Source organism: Phascolarctos cinereus, unplaced genomic scaffold (assembly GCF_003287225.1).
Source record: "Phascolarctos cinereus isolate Bilbo 61053 unplaced genomic scaffold, phaCin_HiC Scaffold_4;HRSCAF=312, whole genome shotgun sequence".
Lineage (NCBI taxonomy): Eukaryota > Metazoa > Chordata > Mammalia > Diprotodontia > Phascolarctidae > Phascolarctos > Phascolarctos cinereus.
Genome location: NW_027555847.1, coordinates 537,149,815 through 537,170,147, shown reverse-complemented (window position 1 = coordinate 537,170,147; position 20,333 = coordinate 537,149,815). Strand labels below are relative to the sequence as shown.

At 36.8% G+C, this 20,333-nt stretch overlaps 1 protein-coding gene across 6 annotated transcripts in view; it reads left to right on the top strand.

The window, feature by feature from the left end:
* FBXO15 (F-box protein 15) overlaps window positions 1-19,892 on the top strand; it is a 106,303-nt gene extending 86,411 nt beyond the window's left edge. For 5 of the 6 annotated variants that reach the window (XM_020997743.2, XM_020997725.2, XM_078153547.1 and 2 more), the window contains 2 exons: window positions 15,970-16,094; window positions 19,529-19,892. In XM_020997743.2, the coding sequence (XP_020853402.1) occupies window positions 15,970-16,094; window positions 19,529-19,798 (395 nt within the window). In that variant the 3' untranslated portion in view covers window positions 19,799-19,892. Of the gene's footprint in view, window positions 1-15,969; window positions 16,095-16,200; window positions 16,320-19,528 lie in introns of all 6 variants that reach the window. The other variant, XM_078153546.1, reaches the window with a different exon arrangement.
* The last annotated feature ends 441 nt before the right edge of the window (window positions 19,893-20,333 follow it).

The window sequence follows — 20,333 nt, the reverse complement described above, 5'->3', positions numbered from 1 at the left end:
ATCCTAGCTTTCTTCTGAATGCTTTGAAATCTACTTTCCCTACTTTTTAGAGTGTGTGTCAGACTGCTCTCAGATTTCCTTTCCACTGTCACAAACACTAGGAAATGTTCACTTGCTTTCAGGGTTCACCTCATTTCCACCCCAGCAGTCAGCTCCTCCTTGATATTGAGTATCAGTTTCAGAGTAGAATTTCTCCTTCTTGGCTCTTCCACCTTTTGAAAGATGAAATTAGTACTAAGGTAAGCCGAGAAGTTATTAGCTGCTCTGCTTTTGGTGCAGAGAAAGAGAATTCCAGCGGATGTATGGATAATTGAAATCCCTAGTCAGTACTATATAATGCTGCTTTGCTAGGCTTGTGGTGATCTGTTTCTCAGACTTCTTATTCTCTTTTGTCCTGGTGGTCTGAAGAATACTACAATGACAAAATCACTTTTATTTTTCCTTCCTCTGACTTTGACCTATTCTCCCTCAAACATTTTCCCTCTTATTATTCTTTGATTTCCTCACATGAATATACCTTCTTAATAAACAGTGCTCCCCATCTCCCAATCTTTAACCTGCTCTATTTCTTTTGAATTTCACTCAATGAATTCCATTCTATCAAATCTCAATAATATTCATGAAGTAAATTTGCCTTCTTTTATTACAACCTCTAATTTCTTTTGATAAAGGAGAAGCACAGGTTAGTTAAAAAAAAAGATGACATCTGAGTAATTACAAAGCCTGCTTCAACTACTATAAAAGCATGAAGGATTGTATAGACACATTTCATGATAATCATTCCTAAATTTAGAATCAGTTCAGAAAAAGTTTTGTACCATAGTATGTGTGGGAGCAGGCATCTAGATGGTTCAGTGGATAGAGTGCTGGGCCTAAAGACAGGAAGACTTGAGTTCAAATCTGGTCTTACTGGCTGTATAACCCTGGGCACGTCACTTACCCTGTTTGCCTGAAAGGTAGCTGGGTATCTTAGTGTATAGAGCGTTGGGCCTGAAGTATGTTATGGTCCATGGAGTCACAAAGAGTCGGACATGGTGGAACAACAACAACAACAACAAATATGTGGGAGACTATTTTATTGGCCCTTGTAGAATGGAAAGGGATAAAGAATTTCAAATGAAAATATAGATGATGCTATTACTGTTGCCCAACTTTTCATTTTGGACTTTATTTGAAACATTTTTGTGTCTAAACTGCACCTCTTACTATCTCATGTCGTATGTTGTACAGTGTCACACACTATTTTACCAGAATAACTTCCTGTAGTTTTTTGTTGAGCACATATTATTGACTGTTATGTGCAAAGCATTGTGCCAGTTTGGTAGAGAATACAAAGAATTTTGAATCTTGAAAGAGACTGTAGAGTTTGGCTAATTTAACTTCTTTAAGTCATGGATGAGAAAGTATGGCTCAGGGAACTTGTCATTTTGTTTAAGAGCACAGATCCCAAGACAAGGACTCGGGTCTCCTGGCTTCCCAGTCCAGTGTTCTTTCTTATGAGATGTCTTCTTTTAAAGAGATTTCCCTGCTTTTAAAATTTTTGACTACTGATTGAAGAAGTCTTTACAGTAGAATAAATTATTTCCCTTTTCTGCTTTTGATTCTAGGAATAGGGAGTGATTTTACTTTTTCCTTTAGTACCATATTACGCTCCAGACAAGAGAATTATGCTCTCATTTGCTAGTAGGACTACTTGGTAGTTCAATTAAATGAACATTTATTAAATGCCTATTATGTACAGAGTAATGTGTGAGGAACTGTTTCTTAAAGAGATTACTTTCGATTGGAGAATAGAAGAGGATGGGGTACAGCATATACTTTCCTATTTGGATAGTGTTAGGAATATTTCAAATTATATCCCATCCATACGTCATTTTTTATATCCTCCACAGGGCATGAACCTAGAATATTCAGGGGCCTGCTCTCACTCTTTCTGACATCTGCCTAGGTATCAGTGAAGCACACAGGGTTTCCATCTGTTGTTCTTGCTCATCTTATTTAACTGGCTTCAGTGATATTCTCTTTATGAAGCTTTTGGTGCATAGTTCTTTGTTGATAATATGCTATTCACACCCACCATGCATCTTTACATTGACTTTTGGATGATCTGTAACTTCAGTTCTTTGGAAACCGAATTGGTAAACCATATAACATCACTAGAAAAATATTAGTATTAAAAAAGATGGGCTTTTGTTTTAGGGGGAAGTTTGGGGGTCATCAAAAGCACTGGGCAATTTTCTAAAGGCATTTAGTTTTTTTCTCTTCCAAGAGGAAGATTTTGATTTTTTTTTTTAAATTTTGATTGTGGACCCAGTTCATTGTCCATCTGTGGAGTCTGTCCAAAATAAATGTTTTAATGAATTGGAATTATGAGCTGTCTATCCAACTGCATATAATGGTCTGGACAATAGGTATTCTTCGTTTACTCTGCTTTTTACCTTTGTAGATAGTTATGCTGTTCTCTTGAGTGATTATACATCACTTTTAGGAATACTGACAGTATTCCAGGGCTTAATGCAGTCAGCACATTGTCATTTGCAGATAGTATTTCATAGATACTGTTGGTGTCAGGCTCAAATAAAAACAGATTCTTGTGGTCTGCATGTTGACTTAGAAAACCACAAGTTAATGTTATCTGGGTTGTATTATATTTCTGCTTATTTTGTTAAATATTTCCCAATTGTATATTTATTTAGTTCAGCTAGCACTTGAGGCCCAGTGAGTTTAACACTTCTGTTCTAGGGGACCTTCTCACCTATAGGGGATCCCTCTCCATTTTGAATTCTTTGTTGGATATCCTACAAGACAGTGGCAAACATTTTTTGGAGGATATGCTTGCCTGTTTTACGTTTTGTTTGATATTTACAAATGAATTTTCATTGAGGAGGATTATCTCTGTTGCAGGGGTGGTGCAGTGGATACAGCACTGGGCTTGGAGTCAGGAAGACTTATCTTTCTGAGTTTGGATGTGACACTTATTAGTTGTGTATCCCTGGGCAAGTCAGTTTAACCCTGTTGGCTTCAGTTTCCTTGTTTGTAAAATGAGCTGGAGAAGGAAATGGTAAACCACTACAGTATCTTTGTTCAAAAAACCCCTGAATGGCATTACAAAGAGTAGGATCTAACTGAAAAAATACTGAACAACAAATCTCTGTTGCATCTTTCCATGAATTATATGTGTTTTTAATATATACATAAGAGACAGCATATTGGAAGAGATTTTTTAAAGTGGCATTTTACTCTATCAAGTCAAATGCTTTTTTATTGTCAACAAAGAATAAACACAGATGAATCTTAAATTCTCTGTTCCTTTTAGGCAATTGTATGACTGAGGGGATGTGGGATGTTTCAATTTAACAAGCATGTAATAAGCAGTTACTGTGTGCCAGGCAGTGTGCTAAATAATGCTGGGAATAAAAATACAAGCATAATGAAAGATAGTCCCTGCCCTCAAGGAACATATAATTTTATTAGAGAAGACATCACATAAAAGGGAGCCAGAAAGTATAGTGGGGAGGGAATGACATAAGGGGGCAGGGCAGGGTGGTGGGAGATACCTGTGTGAGAAATCTGGACAGTTGTAACAGAGCTTAGGTAAATATCCAGTGTAAGGAATGTGGGTGGTGAATGGTCCCCTTGGGGGTTTTCGAATGAGGGACATACTCTAACTAGAATGTTTCATGCCAATCATTAGGAAACTAATGTAAGCATCAACCATATGTGACTAATACAGCATCAGCATCTTATATACATGCTGTGTTTTTACATTTTTATCATTTTTAAGTTATACTTTTAGTGTATAATCATTATCCAGACTTTAAGTTAGGTCTCAAAGACAGCCCAGTTCATGATTGTGTTTTGGGGAGAGTTCAGTCTTTATCATGTGTAACAACCTCAGGCATGACCTTGTTAGAGTCGTTTGTCTACATTATATAAAACCAAGGTTGTGGGGGCTAGCAGACTAGGTAGTTTAAAATACCATCTTCCCCCTTGGAGCTTCCTTGCACTTGGGCTTATGGTACAGAGCCTACAAGGCTAATTCTATAGACAGGGTCTTAATCTAGCCTTTAGTTCCACCCTTGAAAAAGGCTCTTACACATTAAAGGCACTTTGCATTGTGGGATGGGCTAAGGATTCATTGTATTTTCTATGTAGCAAAGACAACAAGAGGAGCCATCTTTGTTTGGAAAATACACATATAGAGTGGAATGATTTTTCCAGATGGTAGTTAACAATAACATTTCGTTGATATTTGTGGATCTCCTGAATGAGGAAAGGCAAGGATCCTGTATATTCTGTAGAAGCAAGCAGTGTTCACTTTATATTCACAAATGATTAGAAAGCCTATCTATATGTGTACTATAGGATGTGTTAAAGAATTCACAGATTTATTGGCCAAATATAGAGAAACTGAATCATACAACCAAAAAGGGTAGTAATTGAGGTTTTTATGTCATCTACAAGCTTTTGACTAGTTTTTTGTTTCATTCTCTGGACTTTGTTCTCCAATTTAAAAAAAAATTTTCTTTCTTATGTCTGTTCTTGACTTGAAATCACTGAGTATCAAATAATATGTTGAATTACTTTTGAATCCATATGATTTCTTGACTTCCTCATAGACTGCAACAGGTGTTAGCACATAAGCTGAAATTATTATTTATAGTTGCTAATGTTGGTGGTCTAAAAATCTTTGTGATTCTTAATACCCTCTACCCTACTTTCCATCACTTTGCTATTGTTACTGAAGAAGTAGAAGGCAACTCTGTAGGCCTGTAGGCTGTTATGCGTTTTATTCTTTTTCATGGTTTTTATGGCTAAAGAATGTATTGCTTGCTGCCTAGCTCTTTGGTGATATTTCCCTGTATTTAACTAGACTGGCCCTCAGAAAATGTATAGAGTCCATTTTGGGGAGTGTACGGGAAGCCTTTTCCTAAAATACAAGTCCAGTTGATTAGTGGCTCCCTGTCACCTCTAGGGTCAAATACAAACTCCTCTATTTGATGTTCAAAACTCTTCATGACCTAGGTCCTCCTCTCCAGTGTTCTTATACCTTACTCTCTGCCAGGTACTCTTTGATCCAATGACACTGGCCTCCTTGCTATTTCTCAAACAAGATACTACATCTCTTGGCTCTGGGCATTTTCTCTGGCTGTCCCTCCTACCTGGAATGTTCTTCCTCCTCATCTCCACCTGTTGGTTTCCTTTAAGGTCCAACTAAAATTCCGTCTTCTATAGGAAGCCTTTCCCTACCCATCTTAATTCTAATTCCTTTTCTCTCTTATTTACTTCTATTTATCCTGTAATATAGCTTGTTTGTACATACTCGTTTGCTTCTTGTCTCTCCCTTCCTTAGACTGTGAGCTCTTTAGGGGAAGGGGCTGTCATTTGACTTCTTTTGTATCTGTAGTATTAGTACAGTGCTTGGCACATAGTAAATAGGTGCTTATTAAATGTTTATTTACTGACTAATTGGTCTCTCTAGCACTGTAGAATCTGCAGATTTTGTGCAGTATTAGTATAGTAATTAAGAACCCAGGGTCACCACCACATTTGGAGTGTAGGACTTTTTATGCATATATAGGTAAATAGAAGATAATTTGAGGAAGAGAGAATGGTTAAGAGAGAGATAGAGGGTGTTTTTATGTTTTTATGCATGCACTAATAATTTGGAGTATCAAGGAAAGCTTCATGGAGGAAGTAGCATCTGAAGTGAGCCTAGGGCTAGGAGGAAGACAGGAATCTTCATGAGGAGAATGTGCTGCATCCTAGAGATTTCAGAGAGGAAGGATATTGAGGGATAAGTGTAGGCAGCAACTATTTCTGTGTTTCAGTTTTCTTGAAACAGAATTCAAACAGGAGAGTAGTTATAAAATAAGGCTAGAAAAAAGCTACCTTATGGGGTCTCAAATATCAGACAAAGAGTTTATATTTTATCTTAGTACAAGGCTTTTTAACTGAAGGTCCATTAACTTTAAAAAAAATTTTGATAACTATTTCAGTATAATTGATTTCTTTCATAATCCAATATATTATTCATTTAAATACATTATTTTGAGAAGATCTCCATGGGCTTCACTGGATTACTAGAGGGGTCCATGATATAAAAAAGCTTATGAACCCTGTCCTTTAGAGGTATTAGGGACCTGCTGAATTTTTGAGCAGGGAAGTGACACGATTAGATGGTTGCCTTAGGAGGATTATTTTGACTTCTGTGTGGAAGAAGTATTATAGAAGAGGGGGACTAGAAGCAGGAAGACCAGTCAGTTGGCTATCACATTAATTAAAAAAAAAGAGTAATGGTGGCCTTTGGGAGTAAAAAGAGGGGGACAGATGGAGAGATTTGTAGATGTAGAATCAACGAGATGTGGCAGCTGGTTGACTTCTTTATCCTTTTGCCATTTCCAAAAGTGACTCCAAGGTTATGAACATAGATTGCTGTGAGAATTGTGGTGACCTTGACACAAATAATGAAATTGGGTAAAAGGCAGGTGAGGGGTAGGTGGAAAAGAGAGTATCAGTTTTGGACCTTTTTTGTGAGATCACATTTGGGACATCTGGTTAGACATGGCGAATAGATAGCTGATGTGGGGCCTGAAATTCAGGACAGAAATTAGAGTTAGGTGTATAGATTTAGAAGTCTACTTCTTAGATGTGACACTTGAATCCATAGGAATAGATCCCTGAAAAAAATGTATAGACTAAGAAGAGGGTCTAGGACAGGGCGTTTGAGGAGTAATCATCTGAAACAGTGCTGCTTAAACTGTGGGTCTGCTAAAGGGGCCATGAGTGGAAAAAAGTTTAAGAAGCCCTGATCTAAGAGAATAGGAGGTAAATGATTATCCACTAGAAGAATAAAAAATAAACAGGTGGGCAATAACCTAGGAAAGAGTAGTGTCACTGAAGCAAACAGAGACAGTAACTCAAAGAAGAGAGGTGGTTAACAGTGTCCAAAGCTGTATAAAGGACAAGGAGAGTCTTTTTCATTTGAAATAGTTATTAACCTTGGATTGAGTGATTTCAGACCAATGGTGGGGTTCTAAGCTTCATTATAAGGGGTTGAGAGGTGAGTGGGAGGTGTGAAAATCAAGACAGAATCTGGAGGCCATTTTTTTTTAAAAGAAGTTTAGCTCTGAAACAGGAAGGATGTCAGTAACTTGAGGGGATAGTAGATAGTTAAAAATATTTTAACTGTATTAGAACACAATTGATTTCCTTTGTAATCATCTGTATTTTATTTTATGCATTTAAAAACATTATTCTGAGGAGTTCTTAGTTCACCAGATTGTCCAGGGGACCATGACACCAAAAGGGTTAAGAATTTCTGTTGTGAAGGAACAAATGTGAGGCCAGAGCAGGTGGGGTGATGGATTGGAAGAATAAGAAAAGATGGAGGGCTCAAGTTTATAGTGAGGAGGGGGTATGAAATTGAGGGAGAAATAAAAAGATAAGAACCTATGCTCAGAGAGGGAAATATCAATGGCCAAATTAGGGTAATAGTGCATATCAAGAAAATTGAGTCCAAGTCGGTAAGCAGAGGAAAACAGAGAAATAAAGATCAGACTATTATATTAGAGCAAGCATTGAACTGGGAGTGAGAAGACTTGGGTTCAGCAGTACCAGTGCTGCTACTTACTTGCTATATGATCATGTGCAAGTCCACCCACCTTTTTTGGACTTAAATTTCCTTATCTGTAAAATGAGAAGAATGGCCTCCAAAGTCCCTCCCCAGCTCTTAACATTCTGTGGGAAGTAATGTTCTCTAGGTAGTGTATCTGACTGTGAAAGTCTTGAAAACTTTGCAGAAGAGGTTTCAGTTGATGCAAAAGGTTATTGAAGGGAAACCTATTGTAGGTTTTAGAATGGGGAAATTACATAATGAAAAGTGGCATAGGAGTTACCCAGATGCCTCATAGTGGCATGGAAGTAGCCTTTCTTTTTTTTTTGAAAGCTGTGCCAGCAGAAAGCAGGAAAATGCTATATGTGTGGCCCAGGGACCAACCTAGGTAATTTTGGAGAAGCTCATCATAAAAGGTTGCCAATCAAGCAATGAAGGTTCTGAATATAATGACTAGTGAAGATTATCTGATTATGCTTAGTAGATCTGTAATATATGTTGATGAAAGGAGTATACAAACTAATGAAATAATGGATCTTTTGAATAAATTGAAGTCTGGCCACAGTATACATGAAGATTAGAAATGATAAGAGATGAAAGTCAGGGAGACCATCTAGTACACTGTTTCAGTAATCCGTGTGAGATGATAATGAGCCTGCACCAGAATAATAAAAGTGGAGATGGACAGAGAAAAAGTGATTCTGAGATTAATTAGACAGAATAACTGCCAGGAAAGATTGGTTGTAAGGAGTGAAGAATCAAAATTACTCGATTTTTTATAGGTTGGTAGACTATAAAAGTAGTGATAACCATTGACAGAAAAGAGAAGGTAGCATATTTAGTGGGAATGATAAGTTCGGTTTTAGGTGTTGTTTATATGGCACGTCCAAACAGGAGATATCCCATAAGCATTTAAAAGGATCGCTTGACATGGAGATTTTTTTTTGTTAGCCTATTAGATTAAAAGACTTTAAAAATACTTATTCTGTGCAAAGAATTGTGTTGGATGTCATTATAGACAGAAGAGTTGAAGCTAGGTGTGTGAATGAATTCACCAATGGAATATGTGATAAGGAAGAAAATAGAAAGACAGCATAGCTTTGGGGAGCACCCATAGTTAGGATGAAGGAAACAATTACAGGAAAACTTAGGAGAGAAGTAAGAGAAGCAGAGAAGTACAATGGCATGAGGGCCACAGTAGAAAGAAGCAGTCTGGGTTAGTGGAAAGAAATCAAGTTTTGGAGTCAGGAGACTTTAATTGGAGTTCTGGCTCACATTTACTAGTATTGTGGCCCTTTGCAAATCATTTAATTTATCCGATACTCAGTTTATCCAACTATAAAGTAGGGTTAATGATACTGTTGCTTATCTCAGAGAGTAGTTTGTCAGAAAATCTCTTTTTAAAGCATAAAGCACCATAGAAACATGAGATAATGTTTGTTCTCAGTTGTAAATTTAATTTTGACAGCTTTTCTAACTTAATTAATTCTAAAGGTTTCTTAATGTGAGTATTAATGCAAACCTAATAGCTCACGTTCATTCACTTAAATTTCTATCTTTAAATACTTCAAAATATAGGTAGGAAATTCAGTAGTATAAATACTTTGAGGTCAGCAATGGAAACAGTATATGTAAAAGAAAACTATTATAACGATATTGAAAACACCATGAAATAAAAACAATATGAAATAAGAAATCTCATTCACTGCTAGAGGCAGCTAGGTGGTACAGTAAATAGTTAATTGTTTATATATCTTGGATACCAAACCTGGGCCTGGAGTCAGGAAGACCAGAGTTCAGATGTGGCCTCTAACACTTACTAGCAATGTGACCTAGGCAAGTAACTTAGCTGCTGTCTGCAATAAATTTTCTCCAGTGTAAAGTGGGGCTAATAATAGCACCTGCCTCCCAGGGTTGTTGGGAGAGTCAAATGAAATAATATTTGTAAAATACTTAGCACTTAATAGTTGCTTAACAAATGCTTGTTTCCTTCCTTCCTGTTAGTTAAATATTTCACATCAATTTATATATATTTTTTCTTTGATTTTTCTTCTGTCTTTCATGCAAGTATACATGTAATGGATGCACTATATAGCTCTGAAATTGAAAAACTTTTAAACTATCATTCCCTACTGCAAGCTGTTACAGAGTAAAGGTGAAAAAAGTCCTGACCTCTAAGAGAAAACATTGTTCTAGCTGTGTGATTCTCTAGTAATAACAAAATAAAGAGATTCTGTGATTACTAAGGGGAATTAATATCTATTAACTCGACAATTACCATTCAGAAATTGTTGGTTTTTAATTATGTCCATTTTCTGCAATCTGGTAAGTACAAGAGACATGTAAAAATGAGTGACTGTTTCCTCATTTGGCTACATTCTGACTGTCATTACACATCCCTGCCCTGGTCCCACGATTAGTCCAGAGTCTCTTGATTTTGTGCATGGTTGTGCAATAATAGAGCAGGGCAGAGTCACATCTGGTTCATTCAGAATGTCATTGTTATTTCTCCTCAGGAGGCATCACTGCTTTACAGGTTTTCTCTTTGCTCCCATTTGGCCTGCTGAGACAGCAGTGTAGCTGTTGTTTGGCAAGGGCCAGGGTTTATCTGGCATCCTTTCTTATGCCTGGGGAAAGAAGAGGTAAGCTGCATAGTTCTTGCTGATTACTCAGCAGCAGCAAAGGAAGTATGCACAGCCTGTGTCTTTGGACTAGAATGAAGACTTTCAGATAATTACAGCTTGACTCACTTTATGTGTTCTATACTGTTAATGTCTTCCAGCAGTGCACAGAAAATATCTGTCTTTAAAGCCATCTCCCTTAAAGCAGGCCATTGGGTCACAAGGGAGGCAAACAGGGAAGCAGAGGATTCCATCTATTGTCTCCCCTTCATTTGTGGAATAACGTATGTGATTACCACGATAGGGCTTTGACTAGCCATACATCTATATATACATCATCATTTTTGTGCTCTGCAGCTTACTCCTCTCTCTGTTCATCTGTTCACCTGTCTTCTTAAAAAAACTAGGCTACATGTCAACGAAGTTAGGTCCAAAGGAAATTTAATGTATCCCACTTTTCTTCTCTATCACTTTTTGGCATATTTTGCCTAGTAGACATAGTAGACATATTAGTTTCCTTCAGGTAGGTTTCTTTGTCTTTAGGGACTATGTGTCTGTCCTAAGCTTAAAGGTGTGCCTAAAGGTAAAGCTGCCTGAATCTGGAGCCAGTTGGAGATATAGGGGAGTGCTTTTCTAGTTTATGAAGACCCCTACTTGCTGTACTTCACACTCTTCCTTCCTTCCTTTGCTTCCTACTTGCTTCTCCTTAGCCACTTTTCCTGAGGCTCTGCTGAAGAAGGCAGGGGGAGGTGCCATTTAGTGACTTGGTGGCCTTACAGTCCAGGGTTCCTCAGAGACCTATTTTAGATTATCTCCAAAGTGTTACCTTATCTGCTCTTTATGGTACTTAAGCTTATTGGAACCTAGTTCTTATTAAGAGTCAGATAGGCTCTCTGTCCTCCTCCTTATTTCTTCCAGGAATACCCTACTCCTGCTCAGAGAATGTAGCCAACTACAACCAGGTCAAGGAAAAAAAATAAAATTTCCCCCCTTTTACTCACTTAGCCACTGTGTTTTCTGTGGCTTATTCCTAGAGAGTTCTGATTAGTACAGACTAGAAAAGGAAAAATTTAGAAGGATATGCCTATGGTTATACCAATCCTTAAACTTAACTGCAAATTATGAGGCTGGAGGATGAGGATACAGTTGTAAATATACTTTTTTATTCAGAAAACAAAGCTGAAAACATTGTACTGTATTTTAGGGTAAGGACAAGGATTTAATTAAAAAATGCTTTATGCAATTTGAATATTTTTAGTAAAAGTTTAGTTAACATAATTTTAAAATGTTTTAGTTTCTTTTGAATAAAAATGATTTTTATGATTCAGTGTTCACTTTTAAAAAATTCCCTGGGTACATGTTCTAATGAAATGTGCTACTCACCTATTACTAAGGTTTTACTTATTCATTTATTAATTTATAACTTATATTTGTTGAACTGTGATTATGTGCAAGACAAGGTGGTAGGTACTGTCAGATAATAAGTATTTATTTAATGCCTACTGTATGTGAGGCGCTGTGTTAAGCACTGGGGACGCAAAGAGAGGCAAAAGACAATCCCTGCTTTTAGGAGCTCACAATCTAATGGTGAAGTATATGCAGATGAAGAGGACCATGCTGACAAGAGTTTGTGTCTTTTAGAAGAGATAAAGCATTGGATGTAGTTCTAACAGCTCTTAAGTGACCTATCTCGGTAAATGTTCACTCTAAAAATTGGCAATTGATAAAGATAGATATGGACTCTGTCACCAAATTGCAGAAAAATTTAACCCAAGTAAAGCAGTTTCCATAGTTAGGAGTCCCAAACACACCCAGAAAGCCCTTATCTAGCAAGTCCTTCATCTCCTTGCCAAGCAGAGATCTGATGCAGTCAAGGGCATCAGCAATTACAATACAGATTAATTTGCAGATTGTTTGGATGATTATGGCAGAAGATTACAAGCAGTATCACTTCATGAAAGGGTGAAAAGCTGTGGAGGGAAAAATGAGCATGCAGAACAACTGGCATGAAATTCATCAACTAATATTTAGGCTCTAAACCAGGCCTGCATAACCTGCAGCCCATAGGCCATTTGTGGCATGCCAAAGGATTTTTGGCGGTCTGAGAAAAATGTAGAGGAAAACATTTTTTACGGGCCACCCGAAATTCTTTCATGTGCCCATGGGCCTTAAGCATCTCTCAGGCCACAGGTTGTGCAGTCCTGCTCTAAACACTGTAGCAAGCACTGGAGATAGAAAGAAAAACAGTCCTTAACTTCAAGAGACTGAAATTCTAATGGAATTGACATTGATCAAATCATTCCAGAAGTGTTTATGTTGTTGTTTGTCCCTCATTTTTGAGTGGGACCAGTGACATCATGAAGTGATGTCTTGACTCATGAGTGAGTTGGATTTAAGTGAGACAGAGTTGTACAAAGTCATCAGTCTCACTCTCTCTTCCATAGTCATTGAAGTCCAATGGCAGGGCAAAAGTCAAGATGACTGATGACGGCCCAGGATGTAGTGGATGATCTTGGTATTTTTAGTGTTTGACCAAGCTCTAAGTGTTCCACAGCGCCTGCTTCAGCTGCCTTCATGGCTGTTTGAAGAAACTGTTCTCATTCACTCATTCTTTTTAGAAAGTCTTCACAAGCTTAAGGTAGACACCCCTTTACTGACAGCTTTGAGATCAACCTGGTCAGCCTCAACCTGGTTTAGCCTGTCTGCCAAGATGGTTTACTGAGGTGGACAATTTTCATGACGACAATAATTTAAGGGAAAACACCGTTGAAATAATTAAGAATTTTGATCAATGCAATCACTAATCATGACAGTATAGCTGGTGGAGAGGAAGATATTGAACACTAGTTTTTAAAAAATTGGAGATGATTTTACCAAAAAAGAGGACATTGAAATCTATTGACCTGTATTTCTCTATTGTATGAGAGCTTTGATTTCTTAGTATTCTTGATGGAAAACAGGAGAAGCAAACCAGGTAGGCTTCCCAGATGATATTCAATAACAGACCACATCTTTATAGCCACAAAACAGACTGTAGAGAATATAAATCTGTTGAGAATGTAGATTGTATTGATTGATTACAAAATAGCATTGACTTGGTAGAAAAAAAATACTGTTAAAGGTTCTTATTCTAATAAGATCTTGTATGAATATGTAAAGATGTAAGATCCTTTGATTGATGCAGCCACAGAGAGGACTTTTTTTCAGTGACCTTCTGATTATTAGTATCCCACAGAGAATATAATGGAGACATGTGCTTGCCAAAAGTGTTCACTGCTGTCATGGAGAATGTCCTTCACAGAGTCCAGATAGAAGAGAGGTTACTTATTGGCTATGAATATTCTAGGTGCTCCTGTTTATAGATAACATTGTGCTGATTATATCAAGTCCCAAGACAGTGGAGCCTCGTCAGTGAGAGTCACACCAAACAAAACCCTAAAAGAAAGGTGCCTATCATAATAAATGAAACATGAAGTAGAAGAATCTCTTTTGATCAGATTATGTGATGCATTTGGGTGAGTATATTGTTGAGTTAGTCCATCTTTATGTGCATCTTGGATAAGCATTGCAGATGGATAATAAACCAGACCCAGAATTGAACAGAAAAATGGGGATGGATTGAATTTAGGAAATTATGTAGCACTTTCAATAATACAAAGCTGTCTCCAACAAACAAACCATCTTTTTAACATCACTGTCTTCATGACGATATCATGTGATTGTAAATCACAGAACATGAACATTACAAATCTCTGAAGTATCAGAATTTCAGGTTACACAAAGGCCAGTGGAGAGCTTGCATCATGGGTACAAGTAAGTGCAGTTTTAATTCCAAACAGTGACTTGAATAAAGAGCACCATATTAAAAAAATTATTGAGAAATTATACCAAAATAACCAAACCAATCAAAATAAAGAAGATTGACCAGTTATGTTATGAGAGAAAAGGATGAGATAAAAAGCTAGAGTGCTATACTGGTACCCACAAAATGTTAAAACACCTAGTCTTTAGGTGAGTTGGACTAGGTCAGGGACTCTCAACCTTTTGTCATGGCCCCTTTTGGGAGTCCGTTGAAGCCTATGGATCCCTTCTCTTTATTTTTTTAAGCCCATAAAGTGAAATTTATGGACTACAAAAGAAATCAAATATATCAAAATATGGTTATCAAAATAGTTTATATAAAACACAGATTCACAGACTGCCAAATTAAGAAAACCTGATCTAAAGGAAACTTTTCAGATCCTTGAGTATATCATTTTTGGAAGACTTACAGGCAAGATGTTGACGATGGCACTGAGAAGGCTGATTATGGATTGTGCCCTTCACCTTGAGGCAGCTAAGTTGCACAGTGGATAGAGCAGTAGGCTTGGTGTCAGGAAGAGTGGAGTTCATGTATAGCCTCAGGCTAGCTTTGTGACCCTAGCCAAATCACTTAACTGCTGTCTGCCTCAGTTTCCTCACATGTAAAATAGAGACAATAGCACTGATTTCTCAGATTGTTGTGAGAATTACGTATTTGTAAAATGCTTAGCACAATGCTTGGCACATAGTAAGTGCTTAATAAGCCCTTTCTTCCTTCCCTTCCTCCTTGTCTCCCTTGCTGCTGGAGGTGGTATCCCATCATTGAAGTCATAGATCAGAAGTTATACACACACACACAAATATAAATTAGTATGTGGTGAGTACCACAAAAGAGAGCTTAGTTGTTATGTGGGTACAGATGAGGGAAAGATCATTTCTGGGGACCAAAAATAGGAAGTACTATTGGAAATTCTTATATCTTATCTGTGCTTTTCTTTGAAATGTCTTGTATACTGATCTAGTGTAAAGCTATACTTATGTTGAATTTTACAGGATCACTTCTAGCTCTTGGTTATAGCTTCATAGTTTACTTGTGTAAGGACCTTTTTTCTTTCTTTGATCACCTAGTTCTGATGATGCTGTTTTTTATTACCTAGTGGCCATTTCTCTTACTGCTGCTTTATAAAACCCTTCTTTGGTTTCTTTTCTCCAAAATCTCTGGGATCCCTTTCCTCCGAACTTTCTTAGCAGATCCTTCAGTCCCAAGGTGACTTTATCTGTTGTTACTTTCTTCCCTTGATTTTGTACCTGTGAAGCTGTTTCCATATTTTTGTCAAATCAGAAGATTGTATTCTCTTTGGAGTCCCGTAGTTGCTGACTAGTGATGAGTAAGATTAGTGATATCCCCTTGACTCTCCTAGAAACCACTTTTCCAGGTCTCTGAACTCTTACTCTGAGGATCCCACAGACAATGATATACCAGCTCATAATAGTTTGAGGGAGTTAGTTATTAAGCATCTATTTACATTTTGGAAAATGGCAATTGCTATAGATCAGGGCTTGATTTTTTGTTTTGTTGAATGTCTGGACTTAAGAAAGTGGTGGAGAAAATGTTAATAATACAGATTAAATTTCATTGACTCATGTGCCAATTTTTTTTTCTTGGAGAGCTGCTTGTTAAACATTTACTATCATACCCCTGCCCTAAGTTGACCCAGACAAGGCTTCTGTCACCTTTTCCTCCATTTTGTCTTAGCTTTACTAATGTTGTTCCTAGCTTAGGTAATTTAGACATAACCACATAAGGTACTTCCGATATGAAAATAACATATAAGAGAAAAGAACTAGGCAAAGAGAATTTGAAAGCAAAGTAATGACTAATTCTTGATGTACTATGTTAATATTCAGTAATTATTTTAAAAATCTTTTCAGATTTCATTAAAAATGGATATATGAAGCTCATCGTTATAAGTTTTAAAAACAATGCACAGCATTTACCTCTAATTGGAAAAGTTGGCCTCTGTTGGAAAACAGATGTTTTTGCTGGTTGTATACAGGTAATTGATTGTTTTTTAATCTTCGGCAGTCTCTTCCAGGTAATTGGGTCATTGTTTAACAAGAAAGTACATCTTTGCCAAGTCTCTACTTTTCTGTTCTCTCCAGTATTACAAAATCCTATGGATAATGATACATTTAGAACCAGAGGGACCCCAGAGGTCATCATTTACAGATGAGAAAACTAAGGCCCAGAGAGGTGAAGAAATTTACTTCAGGGTTACAAGGTATCCTCAGCTAGCAGGGCTGGGATTTGAACTCAAGTCTTCTGACTCCAAATCCAGTACTCTTTTTTACTGAAGCCTCTCACCTTTCGAAAGGGCTAGGAAGGTTTTAAAATATTATACTGCTCTCCCCATTGTAGTTCTAGAGTTTCCATTTATCGTTCCTTGTGTTTGCCCATATTCTCAACCCCCATCTTTAACTTGGTAACTGAAATTGAGGTGTACAAAGGTGTTTGAAAGATAAGGATGAGCTTGTACGTAGTGTGTAGCTTTAGGCTACTAAGCAGTAGTGATTCCATGCTATGTTTTTTACTCCCTGCTTTCCCTAGTCTGGGAAGGGTAGCAGCTGGAAAAGAAAGCAAAAGACCACGAGAGACCTTCGGATCAGAGCTTTCTCTTCCACAGGGGAAACTCATTTAAAATGCTATTAATCTGTTTGAGTTAATAGGCTTCTTTTTAAGGTTATAAATACATTTTGGGAATTTGGGCCCATTGATAATTCCTTTACTTAGTCCAGTTCAGTGAAAAAAAGGCTTTGTTTGGCAGAGACTTGAAGTGAAAGAGAGGGAAAAGATAAAAGGAAAAAGTGGAGATTTTATTAGCTGTAAGTGAGGCTTATTTTCCTGGGTTTCTCTTGTTTCCCTCTCTGTCTTTATTATGGATACTGAAGGATTCTCCTGCTATTTACAGAATCTTAGAGTTGGAAGGGACCTCAGGGGCCACTGAGTCCAAACCGTACTGGACCAAGAACCCCTCTACAATATCCTCAGTAAGTGGTAGTGTAACCTCCACTTTAAGACCTCCAGGGAGTGAGAGCTTGTTATTTCCAAAGGCGATTTATTTCACTTTTGGATAGCTCTGATTATTTGGACATTTTCAATACATTCATCCTAAAACTGTTTCTTCAAAACATTTCACCCGTTTTCCTAGCTCTGTCCTTGGGAGCAGAGGTGTCAGAATTACGGCCCCAGCTACATGCAGCCCATTGTGCTCCTGGATGCCATGTGAACCAGGTTAAAATGTATTTGGGAAATACTTAACAAAATAAAAATACAACAAAATGTATATAATAGCACATTTTTGAAACTACATCAGTATATAACAGAGCTGGAATCTATACCTGTCCCTGACTGCAATCCAGTGTCTCTTTTATTGCACTGGGATTAAAACTGAAAATCTTTTTTCCTGAGATTTCCTGAGATCAACATTTTACATGGCAGATTATATCTGGTGGGCTATCAGTAGTACCTGATCTGTATAGATCAGTATAAAGGATGAAGTCATTTCTAAGCATCCTTTAGAAATGCTTCTGTTGATTCGAGTAACAATGACAATATATTGTTTGTTTATAAAAAGCAGTTGCTATATTTAAGTCAATTCAGCATACATTTCACTAAGTACCTATTGTTGGTTATTTCAGAAAATGGAGGGCCAGGTAGTTACTGTAAAAGGTAATTCAACCATAGCCTTCAATCCAGTTTAGAATGTGATACTTTATCTGTTCTGTTGTTCCATATTCGTTGGTCCCTTCAGTACTGTCAAATTTGGCAATCCCTCTCCTGTATTTATACCTTTTTGTTTCTATTTTATATGGAGAAATATGTTCCACACACAGATGGAAATATTAATGTTTCTAAATAGATGCATGGGACTTGGCATTAGCTTTAGTTTTTAAAATATTTATAGTTAAATTAACAGTTTATTTGCAATTAAAATCTAGAAATATGTGGCTTGTAGGATAATATAAGATTTGCCTCGCTTAAAACCCTTTAATAGGCTATATTTAAATTAAGGACTGCTACTCTAATTAATGAGGTGATGCTACATCGAATGTATAGACAGTAAATGATATCTGTAAAAGTGGAATTTCTGCTTTGAGAATTCGACTTTCCACATCTAAGTGCCATAGCTTGCCCAAAGATAGACCTTTAAATCTGACATATTGCATGGTAAGTGGGACTATTTGTACAGAAAATTGATTTTAATACCGTTTGCACATTTAGTTTCGGCTGCTACTTAGCTTCATTAATGTTAAAGTCTTATAGCTAAGGGAGATTGATTTTGGGCCAGAGTTTAAAAAACCTAGACCTTATTTGGTACTGTTAAAACTTCTGTCTCCTATGGTGCCTTGCACATGATAGACACTCAAATATTTGTAGACTGCATGAGATTTTATAGGTATTAGTATTGATTGTACTGATTTAACCTTTAAAGTTGGGCACTTATCCCTCAAAACAAAAGATATAACAAAGATAAAACAAAAGGATGCTACCAGCATGGTTCCCTATCCACTGGAAATCAGTATGCAGAATTTGTATTTTCCGCCTCTGTCGCTCAGTTGTTTGTATATGAGGATGAGAGGAATGGCGGCAGAATAGGGAGAGTAAGAACTACTGAAAATTAGGTTGAGAAAATGTAGTGCTGGAGCATGGCAGAAGATACTACTATACTATTAAATAAATTTATTATGCTGTCCCTATTCAGTTTAAGGATATATTTGGGGGTGGGAGGGAAGATATAATTTTAAAATGCCTTAAAATGACCAGAGGATAATCCACTCTACTTTCTCTGAGATCTCCCTACTTTGTCAAAGATCTAATAAAAATAAGATGGACTCTTTCATTCTGGATCTGTTAGATGCAACAGTACATACCTTCCAAAGCATGCCTAAAAGAATTATCTCTCCTGGACATTCATGATGAGTGAGCCAGATTCCGTATCTGTAGATGGGTTTTCTACAAGACTCTAAGTCCTCCTAGCATAATAGTTAGTATTCGTTAAATTTGATATTATATTGAGTCATTGGATCAAATAATCTTAGAGCTAGAATACAAAAAGGATCAGAATTTTAGGGATTAAAGGGACCTTAAAAAGAATCTAATTCAGCCCCTTCATTTTATTGAAGTGGAAATTGAGTTCTTGGGAGGGAAAGTGACATGTCTAGAGTTACTCAGTGGCAGAACCATTAGAAACCAAATTGCTTGTCTCCCATAGATGTCTCTCATTCTTACTAAATACAAACCTCCAGTATAGCAAAGTTGAAAGCAAAATATTTCTGAAAATTTGGGATATCTTGAAAATGACTGCTTTAGATTTTGATTTGGAAGCTTCTAATGCAGAATTTTCTCAGTTAACTTTCAGAAGTCTGGGGCAAACACTATATGATTAAGTACTAAATGTATGTTAGAGTTTTCTTTGTCTTTATTTTATAGAACTGTTATATGATGGATGTAACCCTTTTGGATGAAACAGAGAAACCATTTTGGTGTTTCAGTTCCCCAGTTTGCATGAGACCTGCTACCAGACCTTCTGACTTTTTTAATTACAGAGGACATCACTTTTATGTAACCTACATAGACTCAGTAGGAAAAGTGAATTTGGAGCTGGTCTGGATGGAAGAGACAGAAGAATACTATGTTGTTAGCCTGGCTCTTTACCTAAGAATAGAAAAAGTAAACAGTTGGTTTGGAACAAACTACTGACCATCAGCCTGGCAGAAAATTATTTTGTTTCTTATTAGTTTTTTTGTTGTTGTTGGTATTGTAAGTTAAAATAAAACTTGTACTATGATTGCAACAGCATGTCTAGTGCCTTTCATGTGGAAAAATATAAAGTATGGTTATTTTTGTGTTGTTTCTTTGAATGATTTATGAGATATTAAAGTATGTGAAAAATGAATATCACAATAAAATATTCCTGTAAAGATTGTGATAAAGGAAAGATATTTCTATTTGTTATCATCTGGGATGATGATATAATGCTATGTAAGTAAGCATGGTTCATCTAGTAGCATGTAATCACTAGTGCTATAAATGTATTTTCTAAACTGGTAAGAATTCAGAATATCAGGATACTATTTAAATATCAACTTCACTAAGCTCATTAGGACTAGAAGGTGCTTTATTTATGGTATTCAGTGAGTCATATTAGTAAATTTAATCAAGTAGATAAATGACCTAACTCATGGGAAGGGAGGTCTCTTAAATCATTGGAAAGATTTGTTATTATTTAAAAGAA